General features: G+C 43.7%; 1 protein-coding gene across 11 annotated transcripts in view; it reads right to left on the bottom strand.

Moving 5' to 3' along the window:
* Window positions 1-12482: 12482 nt before the first annotated feature.
* Window positions 12483-21657, bottom strand: part of celf6 (CUGBP Elav-like family member 6) — a gene marked incomplete at both ends in the record, with an annotated part of 221805 nt that continues 212630 nt past the window's right edge. For all 11 annotated transcript variants that reach the window (XM_083662306.1, XM_083662308.1, XM_083662303.1 and 8 more), the window contains one exon: window positions 12483-12610. In XM_083662306.1, the coding sequence (XP_083518432.1) occupies window positions 12483-12610 (128 nt within the window). The remainder of the gene's footprint in view (window positions 12611-21657) is intronic.

Genomic DNA, 21657 nt, shown 5'->3' with positions numbered 1-21657 from the left:
TATTCAAAGCAGAAGAAGAGAGGACGCCTCGTTGACGGGGTTATTTTGTCGGAAACGGTGGCCTCTGCAGAGATAGTTGAGACACAATTACACGCTGAAAGCAGAGGCACAATAACACAGGATCACGACAGACGGCTGCTTCTAATCAAGGATTTCCAGCTGAATTGTTGGTTTCAAGCCAATTTTTGCCCGCCATTGTTACGATGCTTTGTGCGAAAAGAAAGGTTTTCAACCATTTCACTGTCCACCTTGCTCTCACAATCATCCTTGTCCCTGTCAGTCTACTACACCGAGCTGTCAGTCTACTACCCAATTGATAGTATTCTGTTACATCACCACACGGCCATTTTGGTAGGAAAACAACAGGTGATTGTGATCAATTAACAGGTGATTACAATCAAGTGACACTTACAGCCAATGAGCTGTGTGTATTGTAGCGCCAGAAAAAGGCTTGTGACATCATCGGAATACTATGAATATGAACACCTAGCTGTCAAGTCTACTACCCAATATGAACACCTAGCTGTGATACGGAGCCCCCCCCCCCCCCCCTCTCTCTTCTATAAATTGCTCTGTATTATTGGTGCCAGGTCAGCTGTCATCAGCCGTGCCAGGGAGTCGGCACAAACATTCTCTCTAATCTTCCTTCTGTCGTCCGTGTGCACGATGCAGGGGGACCATCTCGCCCGGTCCTTTTGTAGTCCACGTGATTATCCCGGGTGATTTTTCACTCGGTTGCTGCTAATGTATAGAGAGGCTGCTGATTACAGGGTGATTAGGGGGGAAAAGGTGAAATAGCATGTCTAATACGGTGCAGGAGATAATTGAAGGTTAGGGAGCTTCAGACGTTTAGAAGCGTTGTTCTGAGAGGAGAGCGAGCCCCGAGCTGCCGAACGGTCGGATCGAGGTTTGGCATCGCCGAGCGGAGCTTGGTCTGCTCGTTGGACGACAGGGGTGAGAGAGAGAGAGAGGAGGAGGGAGGGGTGCGTAGCTAGGATGCAAAGCAAGAACCTGTGCTCACTCAAAGGACAGAGTGGCAGTATAGTGAAACGGCCATGTGGATGAATGTCACTTTAGATGGTGGTTGGATGCTGGCAGGTGTCATCAGTCCTTGAGAGAGAGAAAGAGAGAAAGGGACAGAGAGAGAGTGATAGAGTCCCAGAGGTAAGCAGGCTGGACGGTGGGCAGCAGGAACCTAAGAGATGCCAGGCGGTTCCCTCATGTATGGTGTTTGGCATCAGGAGCTCGGCCGCAGCTTCTGGTTGTATGGATTTGGTCCTTGGGCATCTTCCTAGAAGCAACAGTCTAAAGGATGGTACGTGAGGTTGGAAACGCTGGCTTTGGGGGTGCCGAGTTTGTCGTCGTTTGACTTCCGCTCTCCTCCCACTCCTCCCTCCCTCACTCTAGCCAGGGGGGGGAGCTCGTAACTCCGTTTGTGAAGCCAATGCGGTAGTAACTTCAACAAGAATGGCCTGCAGGGGGTGACTCTGCTGACTGCAAAAAGAAGTTACATGGAATTGAATGGGAAAATGTACCGTACGTCTCACTTGATTTATGACCTCGGTAAACACTTTTCTAATGAGTTTATGGTCTCGGTCGCCAGTTTCAAGTCTTCTTCAATACATCGTGATGTTCATTTTGTAAATTATGGTCCCATTTCAAGTCGATATCAAGACGATAAAAAATACTATGATTTGTGACGTGATTGGTGATTGACAGGTCGCCTGTCCAGTGAGCTCGCCGATCACAGACCAATAGCAGGCCGCCGCCCACGCTGTGGCTCTTCTCATTCAAATTCACATCATTTCTGGCTCCAAATAACCAAGATGGCGACAGTGAAAATGCCAACCTCGAACCTTCAAAAACACGAGTCCAAAAACCAGTGGTTGATGTCACGGTGGAGATATTTTGATGGCTCTAGCCTGATGATGGCTGTAGCCTGGCCTTGCCCGCGATGGCCCGCTCTCTCAGTGATCAAAGGGGCCGGTGTGTGTGTATATATGGACGTGAGCTGCTGTTTCTACTGAGGAATTGGGAAGTGTTCCGACTTGAGTGATTGAAACACCGTCACTCCTCCCTCTAGACTCATTCCAAACATATTGATCTGGAGCTTTTATGGGGGGGACCTGCATCCAGAGCTTTAAAATGGTCAGAAGAAGGGCTTCGGGCCTCTAAATCAACACCCGACAACGTCAGGGTGCTTTACCATGTCCTGCTCGGTGTCAGTGTAGGCAAGCTGAGGGATGGTTAAGAGTGACTGTTTGGATGTAATTGAGATATATTAGTCTGTTGAAGCGGTAGGTTTTTCCATAGGCTCTTTAAATATATGAAGAAAGCAGGTCAGGGGACATGAGTGGAATTTACATTATATATGACAAAGCTAAATGAGCTCTAAAAGCCTGCCCTCCTTTGCCATCAATAGAGTCAATGGAGTTGGTGTTTAGTTTGTATCTGCCATGGAGACAAGAAGCCATCCTTCTCAATCAGGAGTTTTGCAACAGCTTCAGTGGACACAGATCTCCTTGGCATCTTCTATAAGCCCTGCTTATTTTAAATGGGAATACTTTGTTTTTTTTAGGGACTTACGACACCGCGCGAGGGGCAATTCACTTTTTACGCTGAGTTCATTCTGCTGGCAGTTTGAGTAGCTATCGCCTTACTCCTCCTCGTCCTCCTCCTCTCTTCTTCTCACCCTGACACACTGTCCATTTTGTCCACCTCCCTCGGTAGAATCATCCCCCCCCCCCCCCTTCAAAGTTTGTGGTTGTTGCGTTTCATAATTTCATAATTCACCCTCTGTGTTGTTGTAATACAAAACGTCAAGAAAAGAAACAGAAAGAAAAAAAAGACACCCCATCCTGTCCGTTTCGCTTGGTCTTTACAGTGGATTGTCGCTTGAACACAGCCTCACATTATCCGCAGCACGCTGTCCGTCCAGCACAGACACACCAGTCAGTTCAGTCTCTCTTTGTCTTCTCATTCTTCTTCTTTGCAGAACAGTCTGTCCATAGCTGTCAGAGAGTGCGGTGACTTATACATCATGATGAGCGAGATATCCAGTGGCCGATACCTTAACATCCAAGAGAAAGAGACTCACTGCGTACAGGGGCAGATGGTGGTTCCTCCCCCCCCCCCCCCCAACACACATTTCCCCCTTTTCATTACAACTTCTTTTTTTACTTCTTTTTTAAAAACAACAGCAAAAATTAGCAAATCTACATTTCCCCGCCCCCTAGTTACTACTTTTACTATGATACAACCTGGTGCTAAATCAGCAACCAGACCAAAGGATCAGCCCCTATACTACGATTCCTTGTCTTTTTTTTTTATTTATTTATTTTTATTTATACATTATTTTCCATTTTCTTTTATTCTTACTTACAGTAGGCCACTGGATATTGATTCAATGATTTTTTTTTTTACTACGAGTAAATTGTAATACTTGCAGCTACAAGGTAAGAGTTTTTAAATATATATTTATATATTTATATATTTATATTCTTTTAAAAAGCGTTTAGTCCTTTGGTCCCTATTTCCTAAGGAATGATGAATGTAAATTATCCTGGATTCTCCCCTTCTCTCCTCCTCTTCTCTTTTGTCTTCTATCCAGAGCATGCCCTGTCACAGAGCACAACACCTGTGTAGGCACAAAAACCAAAATGGCAGCAGGCTGGTGTGTGTGTGTGTGTGCGTGCGTGTGTGTGTGTACAGGTGTAGGTGTGTGTGAGTGTGTTTGTATGCACGCGCGCGTGTGTTTGCGTCAGTATTTGAGTTGGCATTTGCACGTATTTGTATGTACAAAGTACTTTTTTTTTTTTTTTTTCATTTTTAGGTGTAGCATATCTTTAAATATCATGTATGTCTGCTTTGTTATGTGTGTGTTGATCTAATATCTCCTGTGTGTCAGTATGCATGCTTTGAGCATAATGAGTCTATAACGTGTTTTTTTTTTCTCCCCTCCATCATCATGTCTAAAAAACAGCAGCAAAAAGTTGGTCTCTGCAAAAAATTCTTCTTCCACAGACGCCAAAGCAAAAACAGGAGAAAAAAAGGCATTTGCGAAGAAAGAAAGAAAGAAAGAAAGAAAAAACTCTGGGATCCTTTCTCTCAGTCACCCGATCTCTCAGCGAGTTTCCAGCAGGAACAAGGGACCACCCTTCCTTCATGATATGTAGCAGAGCAAGAAGTCTTTGTACTTTTACTGCACTTGTGGAAATAAGGTGTTGTGGCCCTTCATCCTGTGAGAGAGAGAGGAGAGAGACAGAGAAAGAGAGCGAGAGGGAGAGAGAGAGAGAAAGAGAGGGAGAGAGAGAGAGAGAGAGAGACAGAGAAAGAGAGCGAGAGGGAGAGAGAGAGAAAGAGAGCGAGAGGGAGAGAGAGAGAAAGAGAGGGAGAGAGAGAGAGAGAAAGAGAGAGAGGAGAGAGAAAGAGAGGGAGAGAGAGGGAGAGAGAAAGAGCGAGAGTGAGAGAGGAGAGAGAAAGGGAGCGAGAGGGAGAGAGAGAGAGAGAGAAAGAGCGAGAGGGAGAGAGAGAGGAGAATAAGGAGAACAGATTCAGTCAGGCTGCAGCAGACATTGCACAGAGGTTGCTGGCTCCTGGTTATCACACAGACTGACAGGCACAGCCAACAGCATGAGAAACAGACGAGGAGGGGGGGGGGGGAGCGAGTGTGTCAATCCAAAGCAGAAAGAAGTGGGCAGGAGGTGTGGTGGGACAACTCGTGTTTGAACCATATGGAGCAGACATCTACACTGTGACAGCAGCACTAATCCAAGGAAGGCCTCATTTACAACCACTGCATCTTCTCCTCTGCCTGGGAGGAGGAGGAGGAGGAGGAGGAGGAGGAGGAGGAGGAGAGAAGACGAGTCGGTCTGAATGTTGCTGTCACTCCTCTCTCACTGTTAATTCATGGCAAACAAGACCATGGGAACAAGCAGGGAAAAGAAAGACAACAGGACAAAACGTCTGTTAAAAAATAGTACGATGTGTTTTATAACGACAGAAAAATGAGAACGATTCATTGTAAACGATGATGGCGCTTTGTGCAGTAGCGAAAAACTCTCCAAGAAAAGATGTATACACATTTCAAAGCAATGGCCGCTCATTACCATCCCATGAACACACAGAACTACAGTGTCTTCCTGCCTTTGTTTATTGACTTGAATGCAATTTGTAAAATGTGTCTGTGGTCGCTGAGCTGCGGTTACAAAGGATCTAGTTTTGCGGCGGCCAATCATCCTTAATACGTAGCAACCCTATGATGTGGGTGAAGAAAGGCTGGCGAATCACAGCCCAGTCAGTCTCTGGGAGGGACCATAAAAGGCTCGGACTCGGGAACACACACTGCCCAGGCGCTCTCTGTTCTACCTTAACGTATTCCTGCAAATGTGCTTATTATATTTCATAATATATCCGCTTTTTAGATGTGGGGGAGTGGAGATTGTGATTGTGTGTGTGTGTGTGTGTGTGCCGAGGCGAGGCGAGGCCGGCTATTAGCGATACAAGCCTTTGCACTAACTAGGCCCGATTACAGACGCCACCTCTTTTATGAAACACCGGCGATTCTCAGTGTATATTCACCGCAGAACAGAAGAAAGGAAGAAACGCACACAGTGGCTTTAAAATAGATAGTTTTTGCAAGCAAAACCTGCTTCTTTGAAAAACATCGCAACTATTCTGCCCTCCCGACTTTAAAGACAGATAATAAAGTGTGTTTTTCCATTTTTTTTCTCATCGTTTTTGTCCCGGCGTTGTTGTATCATCTCGCCCCCCCCCCCCCCCCCAACTTAGAAGATGGCTTCATAAAAGAGTATCCAGCAGCTCAGAGCCATAGTTGTGGGGCAGACAGACCGTACCCCTCCTGGCTAGTTCATTGGAAAAACCAGGGGAGGGAGAGCCGCCTGCAGGGCTTCTGAACGAATAGGGCAAAGACAAGTTCGATGAAAATGACTAAGTCCTCTCATGGATTTCGCCTGGAGGGATAGAAACAAAGTTCTTCCTTGCAAAGAAAAGACCTTTTTCCAACTGTGCTTCCGTTTGCTGCCTCTTCCTCCTTTCATGTGGCCCAAGCTACAATTATCTCACATAACAACCAGCGGGAAAACATGGGAGCTAGTTTACTCGACGGCATAATCATACTGCGGGATAAAAGAATATGAAAACAACAAAAACAAACAACGATAAATACCCATCGCAGGTATTTGTTTTTCCTGCTATTCCGGTGTGTTGCTCGCACATGTATGTGTACGTGTGTGTGTGTGTGTGTGTGTGTGTGTGTGTGGGTCCGCACTAGCGCTGCCTGTAGCTCTGCTGTGTGTAATTGGTTTGCACCTTCATAAATAAATAAATGGGCAGTGATTCTCATGTTAGGCAAACAAAACAAGCCTGCAGAAGCACCTCCCCGCGCAGATGGAATCCGTGGAGGAGTTGCAGTGTCAACATTTGCCTGCGCTCTCGGCGTGGAAACAGAGGAGATCCGATGAGATTGGTGCTCGCACAAACATTTAGGGTCATCTCAGCCAACTAAACTAAAACTAAACTCTCGACTAAACAGCTGTCGATCGGGAGGAGGGGGGGGGTCCTTGTTTGCAGAAAAGAATCGGGTGCAAATAACAAAATCATAGGTTGCTGCAAAAGCGGTAAGTCGGTGTGGATGTGGATAGATAGAGGAATAGAAAATGCACAAGAGAACACAAGAGAAGAAGGTAAAACATCACAAGGTCACACAGGTACGACAGCACAACGGGTCAAAGGTCACCACCAATCATGATCAACCAACCAGTCAGCATGTCAGAGTTACATTACGTACAACAGGTACCAGCTAAGAAAGGCATTGGTTTACTGCACTCCACAAACTACCAATATACTGTACAATATATATAAAAATATATATAAAGGAGGGCAGAGTGTAGAGATAGAGCGTATATATATATAGAGAGAGAGATACCAATCAACGCCACGTCATGCAACGCAGTCACAGTCCCACCACATGACGTCATCCAAAAGAAAATGACACCATGGGTTCAACTTACAGCTGTGGGAACTTGGCCCCATGACTGGGTGTTGGGGGGGAAGGGGGTGTGGCTATAGCGGAGTGAGGCCATCTCACACTGTGATTGGCCGTGTCAGGTTGCCAGGTTGGTGGTGGGCGGGGTGCAAAAGAAGGAAAGAAACAAGTGGGATTTTCTTTTCCTTGAGTCAGAATTCAAAGCACCCCTCCATATTTGTTTCACATTGTATTTTTTCTCTCTCTCTGCCTGACAAATAAAATGGTTATTACCGTAAAACTAAAATCATAATCATAATAATAATCGACATGTAAAACAGAAATAAGAAAATAAATAATCTTCAACAGAAGTACAACAAAAAAATAAATGCCCTTTCCTTCTGTCTCAAAAAGTGTCTGAAATATTCTCAAGACTGACAAACATTTGCAGGTTAAAAGTTTGAATTGATGTTTTATATTCACAAAGATAACCCTTAAGGCAGAAATGCATATTTCAGAAACGACAGTAATTGGATTTGCCTTGCATTGTTTGCCATAAGGGTGGCCGTGCAGCGAGCGCCTCCGCCTCTTTTTGCATTAAGTTTATCTCGAAGACAGAATACAATTTGAGAGCAGCAGGTTCTCCTGAGACCAGGAGGAGAGAATGTTGTCTGATCATGTCTTTAATTCGACTTCAAAGTCAAACTAGGAAGTGTTAGGGAAAAATTGGGGCGTATGCACTTATCTACATATTGAAGTTTTTTACATAAGTACCGTAATACAAAAGTAATAGGTTTTTCATCATATTTTTCTTATAATGTAGGGAATTTAGAATTAAAGTTGTAATTCTTTTTTTTAAGCCGGCCATCTAAACATTCAACTAAACTTTGCCCTATTCAAGTCACTTACTGTGCTGGCTGCCATAGTATGAGGGAGGAATGGATCACAATGTATATAGCTTCATATACTGTAGCTGTATATAGCATAATGTACAGCAGGGATACTCAACTTGCTTTGCCCGGGGGCCACTTTCGTGAAATGATAGAAGCCCAGGGGCCAGTTAATAAACAATCAATATACATTTTTCTGTCGCGGATTGTAGGTTTTTGGGGTGTCAGCCGGAGTTTAGTCTGACAATGTTGTGCACACCGGATAGTTAGTTAGGTTAAGTACATACATAAGTGCCTGGGTAGCAAGCAGACGGCGGTATTTGACAATTTAGCAGCTAAATCATAGATTATTGAAAGATATTCCATATTCCAGACTGAAATGCTATAACAGAAGTGGAGTATTGGCCAGAATGACATGAACATTTGGACACTTATTCAGCGGGTATCTTGCATGTTGCGTTCAGGTGCACTGTAAAAATTTTTTTTTTTTTTTTGCAATTCCATGCGGCCCGCGGCCCGCCAGTTGAGTATCACTGATGTACAGTACAGTATATAGTTTCTATAGAAAATCTTTACTGTATCATTTGAGAGGATCTACAGAGCTACAGTAGGGCCATACGATACAGAAGTGCCTTCACAAACACCACCACACTACATCTTCTACCCCTTTTCTTTTATGTTTTCATGGGATTGATCTTGGCTTTGGTCTATTGGTTTTTCCTCAACACAACAACAGAAGCAGTGTGTAATAACAGAGCAAAAAAACACACGGAGATGGATTGAACCAGACCATAGACACGGGGGAAACGGCCATGAAATAAACATGCGCGCACCCGGGCACACACACACACACACACACAGATATGCACCCGCACACGCACACGCCTCCTGATAATGTCCGTGGAAACGACCGTAACTCGGAGACATTGTGTGAGTGCGTCTCAAAGACGACTGTCCTGTACGTCTTTCTAACGCTGTTGCAGGATATTCTCCATTTGTCCCCTCATTGATGTGCTACATCACACCCCCCTCTGTCCCGCTGTCTCTCCTCGGGGCGTCCGCTCTGAAAGCCTCCCTTCAATTAGCAGGACACAGCTCTATTCAAACAGGCAGAGAGGGAGCATCTATCATTTGTATTGCGCACCACCTTCCATTAAAGTCATCGTGTGGCTTTTACAGAGTCAAATGTAAAACAAACCAATGATATTACCATGGTAAAATATGATGTGGGCTCATGTTATTATAATGAAAGGTTGTCTAGCCGATAGGGTGAAAATAACATGCTTCTATATTATTTTTTGCCCTGGCAGCTGCACTATACTTCCTAATGGATGGCCAATGATTCCTTAAATCAAGCCTGACACTGACAGATTCGTTTCTATTGAGGGATGGGGCTTCTTTAAGTAAACAATTTCCATATCATTTCTCGAGGTCTGTTTTGTTATGCTGTGTAAATAGCACCGATTCTTCTGGTTTAATGGACATTGGCCATTTCTGGTGGCAGATATACTATCAGCATTTGCAGCTCCTCTTAGTTTGCACTAATTGCCAGTGTTGGGGGTAACTCATTACAAAAGTAATATATGACATGTAATATATTACTTTTAGCAGTAACTCAGGAATATAACTTTCAGGATTTCAGTAATATTATACCAGTTACTTACTTTGTCAAGTAACACAAGTTACAAATTGATCTTTTTTTTTTTTTAATCAAAGCACATATTTAAATAAAGATACAATCATTTCCTGATCAAATTGTGTGTTTTTATGCAAATAACCACTATAGATGACAATAACAAGGGAAAAGGACAACATTTAGAATTTTGGACGGTTTACACTCATTTCAAGATGGTTGAAATTATTTTACAGGATGGTTCTGGGGTGGAGATGTTATTCTGCTACTGCTGTTATTTTGGTGAAAGTAATGCAAAAGTAGTGTAATAAGTAATGAGTTACTCTACACAGACAGTAATATTGTAAAGTAACATTACTTTCAAATGAAAGTAACTAGTAATATGTAATATTGCATCTTGAAAGTTGCCCCACACTGCTAATTGCTGACTGCATACTTTCAAAAAATGCGACCATCATACACAGGTCAATACAGCCCATAAAGCATGTTGTGAATAGAGATCAAACTTTCACCAAATAATTTTTTGTTGCATTTCTACATTTTTCCAGCTCGATAGCATCTTTAGCAGTCAGCATCTTTTGAAATCAAGGCTTTCAGCGGGGGCTTGTTCATTTCAAACAGAAATGCTGATAAGACATTTTAGGATAACGCAAGAGCAATGAGACGTTCATCGTTACAATGTGAAAAGTGCCCAGTGAAGACTAACTATTTTCAACATATATAAAATATTATATATTGGTAACACTTTATAATAACGTTCAGTAGTACAGTGTAAGTAATTTATACGCTATTAGTTAATGATTTTTTCATTTACCAATGATTTGCTCATCATTTGTTCATGATTAACAAATGTGTATAGAGACAGGTTGGAATAGATAAAAACTTTGAATGACTTACAACATAATCATCTACAAATGTATTTGTTATAATTTATATTTGCTCTTTAGGAAAAAAAACAAAGCATGCCGACAGATAATAAAGTGAGCGATAATAGTGTTTCATGGCAGAGCTATGACTCAATCTGGAGCAGAATAGTGAAACAACACTTTCAGCGACAGAATACCAGGGGCTTGGTGTTATTTCCCATATGCAACAACAGCAGTTTGTAGGGTGAGTGAGTTTCCCCATTGGGAACCTTTTAGTCTCTCTAGACAACAAACTGTTCTATTAAACCTCCTGAATCCACCCAGCATGCTTGTCAGTAGTCTAGTCAGTTAGGCAATGGATGTTATAAATCTGCACTGTATTTGGTAAGCACCTCCACAGTGAATTATACCATAAGCAACTAATTTAATTGAAAGGGCCATTGGATAAAAATCTAACCTGGGTTATTTTAAGAGAGAAATGATTGCCCTTGGCTATTGTAAATTAGTACCTTAACAACTTGCATCAATTCACCACCTCGTCCCCAGACAGGTAATTATGCATGGTTGGGTATTGATGATGTCATAAATTTGCGCTGTAGCGTCCCACAAGTAAAAAAAATTAATTGCATATCCCATAAGAAACAAAAGAACAATTAGATTATTTGCAGCAACGGCGCCGGACCTGACCCAAACTCAAGAGGCTGATTCTGTGAAGAGGGTCAGAGCAAATTGGAATCCAATTCCGTGACACTTTCACAATACTGCACTGGGAGAATGTCGACCTGACATCGTACAAATTTCAAGTCACAATTTCCATCTGTCAGGGCACAGGGGGCAAACACAGATCATGATTATTGAACTTAAAGGAACAGCTCACCCTAAAATCCAAAATACATAAATTCCCTCTCTCACCTGTAGTGCTATTTATCCATCGTTTTGTGCAGCCGATATCTCCAAAACTCAGGCAACTATCCCAAAACGATATAGATGGATAAATAGCACTACAGGTGAGAGTAAAAATATGTCTTTTGGATTTTAGTGTGAGCTGTCCCTTTAAATTCTCTCTGTTCCCTTTGGCTTCCATATTTTGATAGCAAACTAGGTCATTCTACACACATGTTGTTAGTCTCATCATGAGAACAATGTCAACATACTGTATACATATTTGCTGAAATGCTAACAGGCAAAATGCTGGGTCATGAGGCCATTTACACCTGGCGTTAACATGTGTTTTCTGCCATCAGATTGCAATCAGATTGTACTTGACCACATTAGCCTGATTCCATTTACACCTGGCATTAACATGTGTTTTCTGCCATCAGATTGCAATCAGATTGTACTTGACCACATTAGCCTGATTCCATTTACACCTGGCATTAACATGTGTTTTCTGCCATCAGATTGCAATCAGATTGTACTTGACCACATTAGCCTGATTCCATTTACACCTGGCATTAAGATGCGTTTCCTGCCATCAGATTGCAATCTGATGGCAGGAATGGGTGTCCTCTCAATCCGCATAAAGTTGCTGAATGCAGATTGAGAGGACACATTGCATTTACACTTATGTTCAATGTGTACACAATGCCTCCCTGACCACCTCCGGAGGTGGTTTGGCCGATCAGATTGCAATCCTTCTTCAATGCGTTTTGGGGGTGTTTACACCTGTACTTTCAAGTGATAAAACACAATCAGATTGCAATCTGATGACAGAAAACACCAGGTTAACGCCAGGTGTAAATGGCCTCTATTTAGTTGCAGGTAATTGGGGAATGGGGTGATGCTTGGCCCCCCTCTTTTCCCATCCTGCTCTAGCGTGAATTGGAATTTCATACCTGGAAATTGGAAGTGGCCAATTTGTTACGACCGAACGTCCCCAAAGTAGTCAGTCACTTGCTGCAGTCACTTGCTCTTTTTGCTTTATGGTTAAATTGAGATTTGAGGCAATTAATGCGGCCTCAAACATTCACATCCAGCAACGAGCCACATGTACAAATCAAGTCAGCGAGTAGCTAAGGTGGGCAGAGGTATGTGTTGTTGTGACGTCATGGCGTGGGCGTGTCATGGCGGGTGGTGCTACTGGTACCTGGGTACGGACGGCAGAGGGGTCAGTAAGGTCGGTTGGCATCCTTTGGCCGCTTCAGCTGCACCTTCAGCCTCTTCATGCCTATCTGGAAGCCGTTCATGGCCTGGATAGCGGCTTGAGCACTGGACGGGTTATCAAAACTCACAAAGCCTGAGACAAGGAGGACGGGAGAGACCCAAGGCATGGGAGGAAGCCAAATGAGAGAGAGAGAGAGAGGGAGGGAGGGGGAGAGAGAGATAGATGTAGGGGGAGAGGGAGATGAGAGACACAGGGCGACGAGCAATGAGATGGAGCACAGAGAGAAGGAGAGAGACGGGAGGGGGAGAAAGGAGACCCTTTGTAACTCTCAACACTGACACAACAATAGCTCTTTGTTTTCTCCGTTCAGACGATTAATTGAAAATCTCTGAATTAAAAAGATGATATAACAAAAAAAAATGGCTAATGACTAGATATCAGGAAAAACAATCAAAACGGAACGAGGGCTATTATACAAACGATCAGGGAGTCTAACTTGAACAGAGAATTAAAAACAATAACATGAAAACGGTGTTCAGCAGATTAAAAAGATAGGCGCGGAGAAAAGGAGTTTCGTGTTGTTCGTGGGGACTTTTTGCTGGCGTATCTGGCGTACCTAGATTGTTTGAACCATAAAGCAGAGTGTGTGTCTGTGTCAACGTACGTATCTTATGTATCTAAGTAAAGAGTCAGGGCACGCGGGTTGTTGTGCTGAGATGCTAGGAGCAAAGGTGTGCAGCACGGAGGTGAGTTATCACCTGCGTGTGGAGGCAGAATGAGCCCACAAGCTTTCCACGCGGGCGCTCCTTGCCTGCCTCTTATCAGACGCCTCTCCCGTGATTGACGGCTCGGATTTTCCGCCTGCCAGCTGATTTGATCAGGCCCGCTATGGGTCCAATTTAATTTGGGGGGAGAGGGCAGGCTTTTGTCAGCACCAGGGTGAGATAAGGCTGCTGCTTTTACAAACCCTTTAAACAAACCGAGCAGGGAAGGGCCTGTCAGTTGGCAGTGATCCGCCTCCACCCCCACCCCAAAGACTCCCCCCCCCCACCCCCCCACCCGCTGCCCTGATCCAAGACTCACTTCTTGGCCTTCATAAATCTCCATACTTTACATTTACATCCCCGCGCCAAAAAGGTGGTTGTATGCCGGGAGTTAAACGAGTACGCTGCAAAAAACGGACAAGTTCCAATCCAGATCCATTTAGGACCAAAGAGACACATGTCCTGAGCTTATCACTGTATCATTCACTGCCAGAGTAAGTCAAATGACATCAATTAAAAGCAGTGTTTCCCCTACCAAACGACGCCCTCGCCAGGCCAGAAAGAAAATTGCAAAAAAAAATATACGGTATATATTTTTTTCTGCTCTCCCCAACATTTCAATAAACCCTTATGGCATGTTATTACAATACAACAATACTGGTGTTGACAGTGTTGACAGTAATAGAAGATGCCAAATCGTTCAAAACAATAAGCATTTTGCTTTTAGGAGCATCGTGCCAGCGTTCCAAAACGTGTCAACGTGTATCGTTGTCTGGGAAACGCACATCCCATAATACAACTGTTCACATCCGACAATAGTATGATGATACTTGGGATGCCATTGCGAACATAGATGCGAACAGGTTAGCTAAAGGTTTAGCATCGCCAGCGAGGGCCCCCGCCGTTGCGGTCGGGGTACGTTTCGAAATCCCTCCAGGCCTGAAAAATGTTCTAGGGGAAACACTGAAAAGGATGCGGTCAGTAAAAGTGAGATTTTTTTTTGTCAACCAAGGAAATAAGTTGCTTTACTATTACAAACATTTAACAATTACAGTATGGTCATTGGTATGCATTTTGTGAGATCAATAATTTAAGTAAGTATAAGTGTATGTATCATCTTTCAACAGTGGCCATCTGATTGTTGAATGAAAGTGTTCAAATTTTCATTGTAACCTTGCATTCATTCATTCTTTATATAATATATAAAGAATATATATATATATTATTGTACTATATATATATATATATAATATATCTATTATTCCAGGACATTGCGGTCACAGTACATGCTGGACCATCAGGGCGGCCCGAATCTCTTCTTTTTAAGTGTAAAGAAATCTAGCAGCATAATGAGATTATTTCACATGCTTCCAGTTTCAAGGAGCTTTCCTGCGTGACAGCCAGGCTGGTGGGGATATGTAGGATCCAGAACGCCCACCTTCTCATGTAAATCTGCTCTGCTGCTCAGTCAGTATGATGTGTGCGTTATGATGAGCGATATAATGATGAGAATGTTTCTGACGCAAAGCAGCACTTTTCACAAGAGCTATAACCACACTTGACTTAGACATTCATGGCAAAGTACAAATGCGCACCATCGTTGATAAGCACGATTCAACACTATCATTATGTTCCAGTTGTTTGAACCATCATAGTGTGTAGTGGAGCTGTGTAACTCAATGAGGTAGTCGTGCAAGGAAGGACCAAACTGATTTTCTTCTCACTGGAGCCACGCATACCAAAAACTTTCTGTAATGTCATGTAAGGTACTTTTAATTGTGGCATTTGGGGAAAAAACACTCACAGAGGAGCGAGTTTATAAGTGGGGAGTGCTGTCATACTTAAGTCTTACAATGCCCTGAGACGAGGCACTAAGAATAACTATGTAATCACGGCGGTGTGCAAAATGCTGTCAGGTATTATGAGAATGCGTGTCTACATTAATGCAGAGGTGGCAGTAGCCTAGAGGTTAGGTCCTGATTCAACTCCCCTGACAGGCTGCTGAAAAACAACGTGACTGAAGAAACAATCTCTCCCTCCGCAGTCAACCGCTAACTGCTCCGAGGGTTCTAGCTGCAACCGCGGCGGCGAAAACAACAAGTCTGTGGCGGCTGCGGCGCTGCCGGGGGAAGCTCCCACACAGCAAATCTCTTCCCCGTGTAAATAGGTGTTGGTGTGTTTTTTTTAGCGAGAATTATTTTTTCATTGACAAGTGTTGATTGGAGAGTTTGTCCACGACGCAGGGCTGAGAAAAGTGTTAACATATATAAGTCTGGATAGCGTAGACGACGTACGGAAGCACTGGCACGGCGTTGATTTTCACACTCTCAGACGATGTTCCTGTGCAGGTGTGAATGTGCGTGCAGCCGTATGAAGGTGACGTGTCGTTTTTTATTTATTTACACAAATCAAGAACAAAAGGAAATAAGTGGAGAAAAATATTGAATTTACCTGATTACATAAAGAGCTCCTTATGTATATACGTTTAACCATCTCTAAAACAGCAGGGGAAGGCTTCCTATTTTAGGTGTGTGTGTGTGTGTGTGTGTGTCAGTTCATTCTCAGTGGACCTTTTGAAATTCATTTTGCAGCTAAATCCAGCTTATTCCACTTCAAGATAACCTTTGATCACCTTTGAATGTTGATATTGAGTGACTAGACACAGCGGATTAAGAATAAAGCCGTGCCCCTACAGAGTTAAGCCATTGCACAACCATATACCTCCTCCCCATCTGTGACCCTGCATGGGGTCTGCACTCTCAAAATGGATGAGGCATTCTCATGTGAAATACTGTGTATATAGTTTGGGACTGGGAGTGACACACGGGTTAGCTTTCAGTGTGCCAGCTAATAATATAATTTCTATGGAAATATGTGTTGTTAAAGTGATAATACGGAAGATTTTCATCTAAATAAATGTGTGTTAAGTCACTATCTATCTGTTAGTGAGTTAACACAATGGTGATTGAGCCTATGGGCCATTGATGGAAGCCTTTGCATTTTCAGTATTGCAGCATTTATGAACTTGGTGTCTGTGGTGACACAGGGTGGGCGGAGCTAACACAATAGACTCACTCTGTAGGTTACTGTAGGTTCACAGGGTGGGCGGAGCTAACACAATAGACTCACTCTGTAGGTTACTGTAGGTTCACAGGGTGGGCGGAGCTAACACAATAGACTCACTCTGTAGGTTACTGTAGGTTCACAGGGTGGGCGGAGCTAACACAATAGACTCACTCTGTAGGTTACTGTAGGTTCACAGGGTGGGCGGAGCTAACACAATAGACTCACTCTGTAGGTTACTGTAGGTTCACAGGGTGGGCGGAGCTAACACAATAGACTCACTCTGTAGGTTACTGTAGGTTCACAGGGTGGGCGGAGCTAACACAATAGACTCACTCTGTAGGTTACTGTAGGTTCACAGGGTGGGCGGAGCTAACACAATAGACTCACTCTGTAGGTTACTGTAGGTTCACAGGGTGGGCGGAGCTAACACAATAGACTCACTCTGTAGGTTACTGTAGGTTCACAGGGTGGGCGGAGCTAACACAATAGACTCACTCTGTAGGTTACTGTAGGTTCACAGGGTGGGCGGAGCTAACACAATAGACTCACTCTGTAGGTTACTGTAGGTTCACAGGGTGGGCGGAGCTAACACAATAGACTCACTCTGTAGGTTACTGTAGGTTCACAGGGTGGGCGGAGCTAACACAATAGACTCACTCTGTAGGTTACTGTAGGTTCACAGGGTGGGCGGAGCTAACACAATAGACTCACTCTGTAGGTTACTGTAGGTTCACAGGGTGGGCGGAGCTAACACAATAGACTCACTCTGTAGGTTACTGTAGGTTCACAGGGTGGGCGGAGCTAACACAATAGACTCACTCTGTAGGTTACTGTAGGTTCACAGGGTGGGCGGAGCTAACACAATAGACTCACTCTGTAGGTTACTGTAGGTTCACAGGGTGGGCGGAGCTAACACAATAGACTCACTCTGTAGGTTACTGTAGGTTCACAGGGTGGGCGGAGCTAACACAATAGACTCACTCTGTAGGTTACTGTAGGTTCACAGGGTGGGCGGAGCTAACACAATAGACTCACTCTGTAGGTTACTGTAGGTTCACAGGGTGGGCGGAGCTAACACAATAGACTCACTCTGTAGGTTACTGTAGGTTCACAGGGTGGGCGGAGCTAACACAATAGACTCACTCTGTAGGTTACTGTAGGTTCACAGGGTGGGTGGAGCTAACACAATAGACTCACTCTGTAGGTTACTGTAGGTTCACAGGGTGGGCGGAGCTAACACAATAGACTCACTCTGTAGGTTCCTGACAGCTCTTGTGTGACGTAGGATAACAAGCTACTTTTTTCCGGTCTCTGCTAGCATTACGGGTGGTTACTATGGCCGAACAAACTGTGTAATGCCACATAATAACACTGTTTGGATCTCACCTGCAATTACCACTCATCGCCAATAGGTGTCACCCAAGAGAACAAAACTGAAATATTCCGTATTATCACTTTAAGTAACATAAATGTATCTCACACCAAACTAGGCTGCCCCGTTGTTATTATATTATATTATCCTATTCACACGTGCCTTGTTGTCATCTTCATTTTCTCGTTTCCTTCGAGGTGAAGTGTTTTTATAAAGTCCACGTGATTGTCTTAATCTCACCTGCACAAAATTGTATTGTTGTGTTTTTATCAGTTGTCCCCTAGGTTTTATCACAGTGCAAATAAATAGACTAAACTAAACTAGACGCCTGCATGAATTGACAATGAGACCTCCTTTAAGAGTGTACTCAAAGTCCTCCTCCAGTGATACATCCTGTATAAGAGTCTACTTAAAGCACTCCTCCAGTAACCTTCGCCAATCCCAATCAACTTTTCAGGCTTCTCTGAAAACTGTCTGATTATCTCTACGACAGTGGTTCTCAAACGTTTTTGGCTTCAGTACCCCCTTTCCCTGATTTCTGAATCCAAGTACCCCCTTTACCCAACTACACCATTTTTGTTAGAAAACTGTAAGAGAAAACTATACATATGATGCCATAAAGGAGTGATAACCCACCATTTGAAGAATAGGACATTACAAAATAAGAAAGTGAAAGAATTAGTGCCTCCTGAGCAGATTTATTTTAATGTTTAATTTATGTTAATGATTTATTCTTTACATTTTTCAATTTTCCCCTTTCTCTCAAGTACCCCCTGTAGTACCTCCATGTACCCCTAGGGGTACGCGTACCCCAGTTTGGGAACCACTGCTCTACGAGACACTCAAAGTCCAAAAATATACTAGATCATCTGTATGGCCAACAAATTAGACCATATAGGTGGTTCTGTTTAAACTAGGCTCTCCTCTCTCTCCCCCCCTCAGACTCTCGAGGGGGGGAGAGAGGAGAGGGTGCATACCGGCAGGCTGTGATCCCCTGGGGGCCCAGCAGGGTTCTCTCTGCTCATCTGTGAGCTCTCCACTCTGGAGCTCTCCATGGTGCTGAATCTGTCTCGACTCATTTTGGACACTAATTAGCCATTATTTCCCAGTTAGTTTGGCCCTAATCACCTCATTCAAAAATGCGGCTCCGTTAGGTCACCCGCAGGGCTGCTCTTTACACTTGCTGAAATATTCATCGCCATCGCACATAAGATGGTATAGCTGTGACCCAACACAATTCTGCTCACACACAGACACACACTTTGCATTCTGATTATAGGATAGTAGGTTAGTTAAGTCTTGTTATAGGATAGTAGGTCAGTTAAGTCTTGTTATAGGATAGTAGGTTAGTTAAGTCTTGTTATAGGATAGTAGGTCAGTTAAGTCTTGTTATAGGATAGTAGGTTAGTTAAGTCTTGTTATAGGATAGTAGGTCAGTTAAGTCTTGTTATAGGATAGTAGGTCAGTTAAGTCTTGTTATAGGATAGTAGGTCAGTTAAGTCTTGTTATAGGATAGTAGGTTAGTTAAGTATTGTTATAGAGGATAGTAGGTTAGTTAAGTCTTGTTATAGGATAGTAGGTCAGTTAAGTCTTGTTATAGGATAGTAGGTCAGTTAAGTCTTGTTATAGGATAGTAGGTCAGTTAAGTCTTGTTATAGGATAGTAGGTCAGTTAAGTCTCGGTTAACAAAATGACATACGGACTGAATTGTTTAGATATACTTAGATACTTAGATATACGTATGTATGTATATAGATACATACATACTTATATATACCCCCCCCCCCCCCCCCCCCCCCATATGAATATACAGTTTATGGACTTCAGATAAGGCTTTCCCCCCATATATGAATACACAGTGTTTATGAACTGCAGATAAGGCTCCTCCCCCCTAAATGAATATACATTAGAGTGTTTATGAACTTCAGATACCCCCCCCCCCCCCATATGAATACACAGTGTTTTGGGCATCAACTCTTGAATTGATGGTGATGTCACTGGAAGGCTGACCTTCCTTGTTTGGTACAATCCACTGTCCATCTTGTATCATCCATCATCATCATGGTTGCTGCTCTGCGAGCTGCATGAGGTCCTGTCATCCCTCTCTCTACCTTATATCATGTTGAAACCCTTAATTGAGCATATGTCGCTTCCCCGGTGTGAGCAAGACAAATCCCTGTGAATTTATTACATATGGGGCAATTAAAGTAATTATGATTCATATTCAGAATCATGATTTATGTTTAGATTATAGGTCCGGCGACACTTTTAGGCTGGTAATTCACAGCCACCTCCCTCTCTCACCTCTGGTGTGAATTACCACCTACAGTTAATAATAATCGTATATATCGCGTGGCGTGCAAAGACTTGCCAAGTTGCCGTGCATGTGTCCATGTGCTCTGGGCTTCATGTTTGTACTGTGACACAAAATACAGAAGACATGGATTCAATAATGAAGTATCTGCATGGGTGGGAACCCCAGATGGGTGCGAACCCAGATTAAGGGTATGAGTCCTGGTCGCTGCATGCACTAGTGCCTCCTGTGGTCAGTCGGGGAGCCTGTTCGGGGGGGGGAACTGGGGGGAATAGCGTGATCCCCCCCAACGCCGGCGAAACACCTCGCTCTCAGGTGAAAAGAAGCGGCTGGCGACTTCACATGTATCGGAGGAAGCATGTGCTAGTCTACAACTCTCCCCAGATCGGCAGAGGGGGTGGAGCAACGACCCGGACAGCAGGGGGGATTTGGCCAAGTACAACTGGGAATACAATGGGGGGGTGCAATTGGGGGGATCCGATGTATATATATATATATATATATACACTGTATATATATACTGTATATATATAATATATATATATATATAAACATACACATACACACACACACCCACACACACACATTTTTCAGATGAAGCATTCCAGGATTTTGGAGGAGCCTAATGACTGAGCTGCTGTAATGCACAGCATCTTCTGCCTCATTTGTTCATGTCTGACACCAGAGCCTTGGGGCTGCTGCTGCTATAAAAAGCAGGCAGAAAAGGAGTAAAGAAAAGAATCATGGCTTAAATGACTGTTTTTCACCCAGGATTCTTTTAATTAATAGCTGAGAAAAATAAGCCGGTGAGACAGATGAGGTCGCCGCCCCTTTGTCCTTCCTCCTGGTTGACTGACAGGTAGTGATAGTGAGAGGCATATGCTTAGAGGAGAGCACAGACACTCAGAGGCATCAGGCATGTTAGAGAGAGAGAGAGAGAGAGATGCCATGTTAGAGAGAGAGAGAGAGAGGCATGCCATGTTAGAGAGAGAGAGAGAGACATGCCATGTTAGAGAGAGAGAGAGAGAGAGACATGCCATGTTAGAGAGAGAGAGAGAGAGAGATGCCATGTTAGAGAGAGAGAGAGAGAGAGGCATGCCATGTTAGAGAGAGAGAGAGAGACATGCCATGTTAGAGAGAGAGAGAGAGAGACATGCCATGTTAGAGAGAGAGAGAGAGAGAGGCATGCCATGTTAGAGAGAGAGAGAGAGAGACATGCCATGTTAGAGAGAGAGAGAGAGAGACATGCCATGTTAGAGAGAGAGAGAGAGATGCCATGTTAGAGAGAGAGAGAGACATGCCATGTTAGAGAGAGAGAGAGAGAGAGACATGCCATGTTAGAGAGAGAGAGAGAGAGAGAGATGCCATGTTAGAGAGAGAGAGAGAGAGAGAGAGAGATGGACATGCCATGTTAGAGAGAGAGAGAGACATGCCATGTTAGAGAGAGAGAGAGACATGCCATGTTAGAGAGAGAGAGAGACATGCCATGTTAGAGAGAGAGAGAGAGAGATGCCATGTTAGAGAGAGAGAGAGACATGCCATGTTAGAGAGAGAGAGAGAGAGAGACATGCCATGTTAGAGAGAGAGAGAGAGAGAGAGATGCCATGTTAGAGAGAGAGAGAGAGAGAGAGATGGACATGCCATGTTAGAGAGAGAGAGAGAG

This window comes from Poromitra crassiceps (assembly GCF_964638095.1).
Source record: "Poromitra crassiceps genome assembly, chromosome: 28".
Lineage (NCBI taxonomy): Eukaryota > Metazoa > Chordata > Actinopteri > Beryciformes > Melamphaidae > Poromitra > Poromitra crassiceps.
Note: the sequence above shows the minus strand (reverse complement) of the source record. Positions and strands in the feature narration are given on the sequence as shown.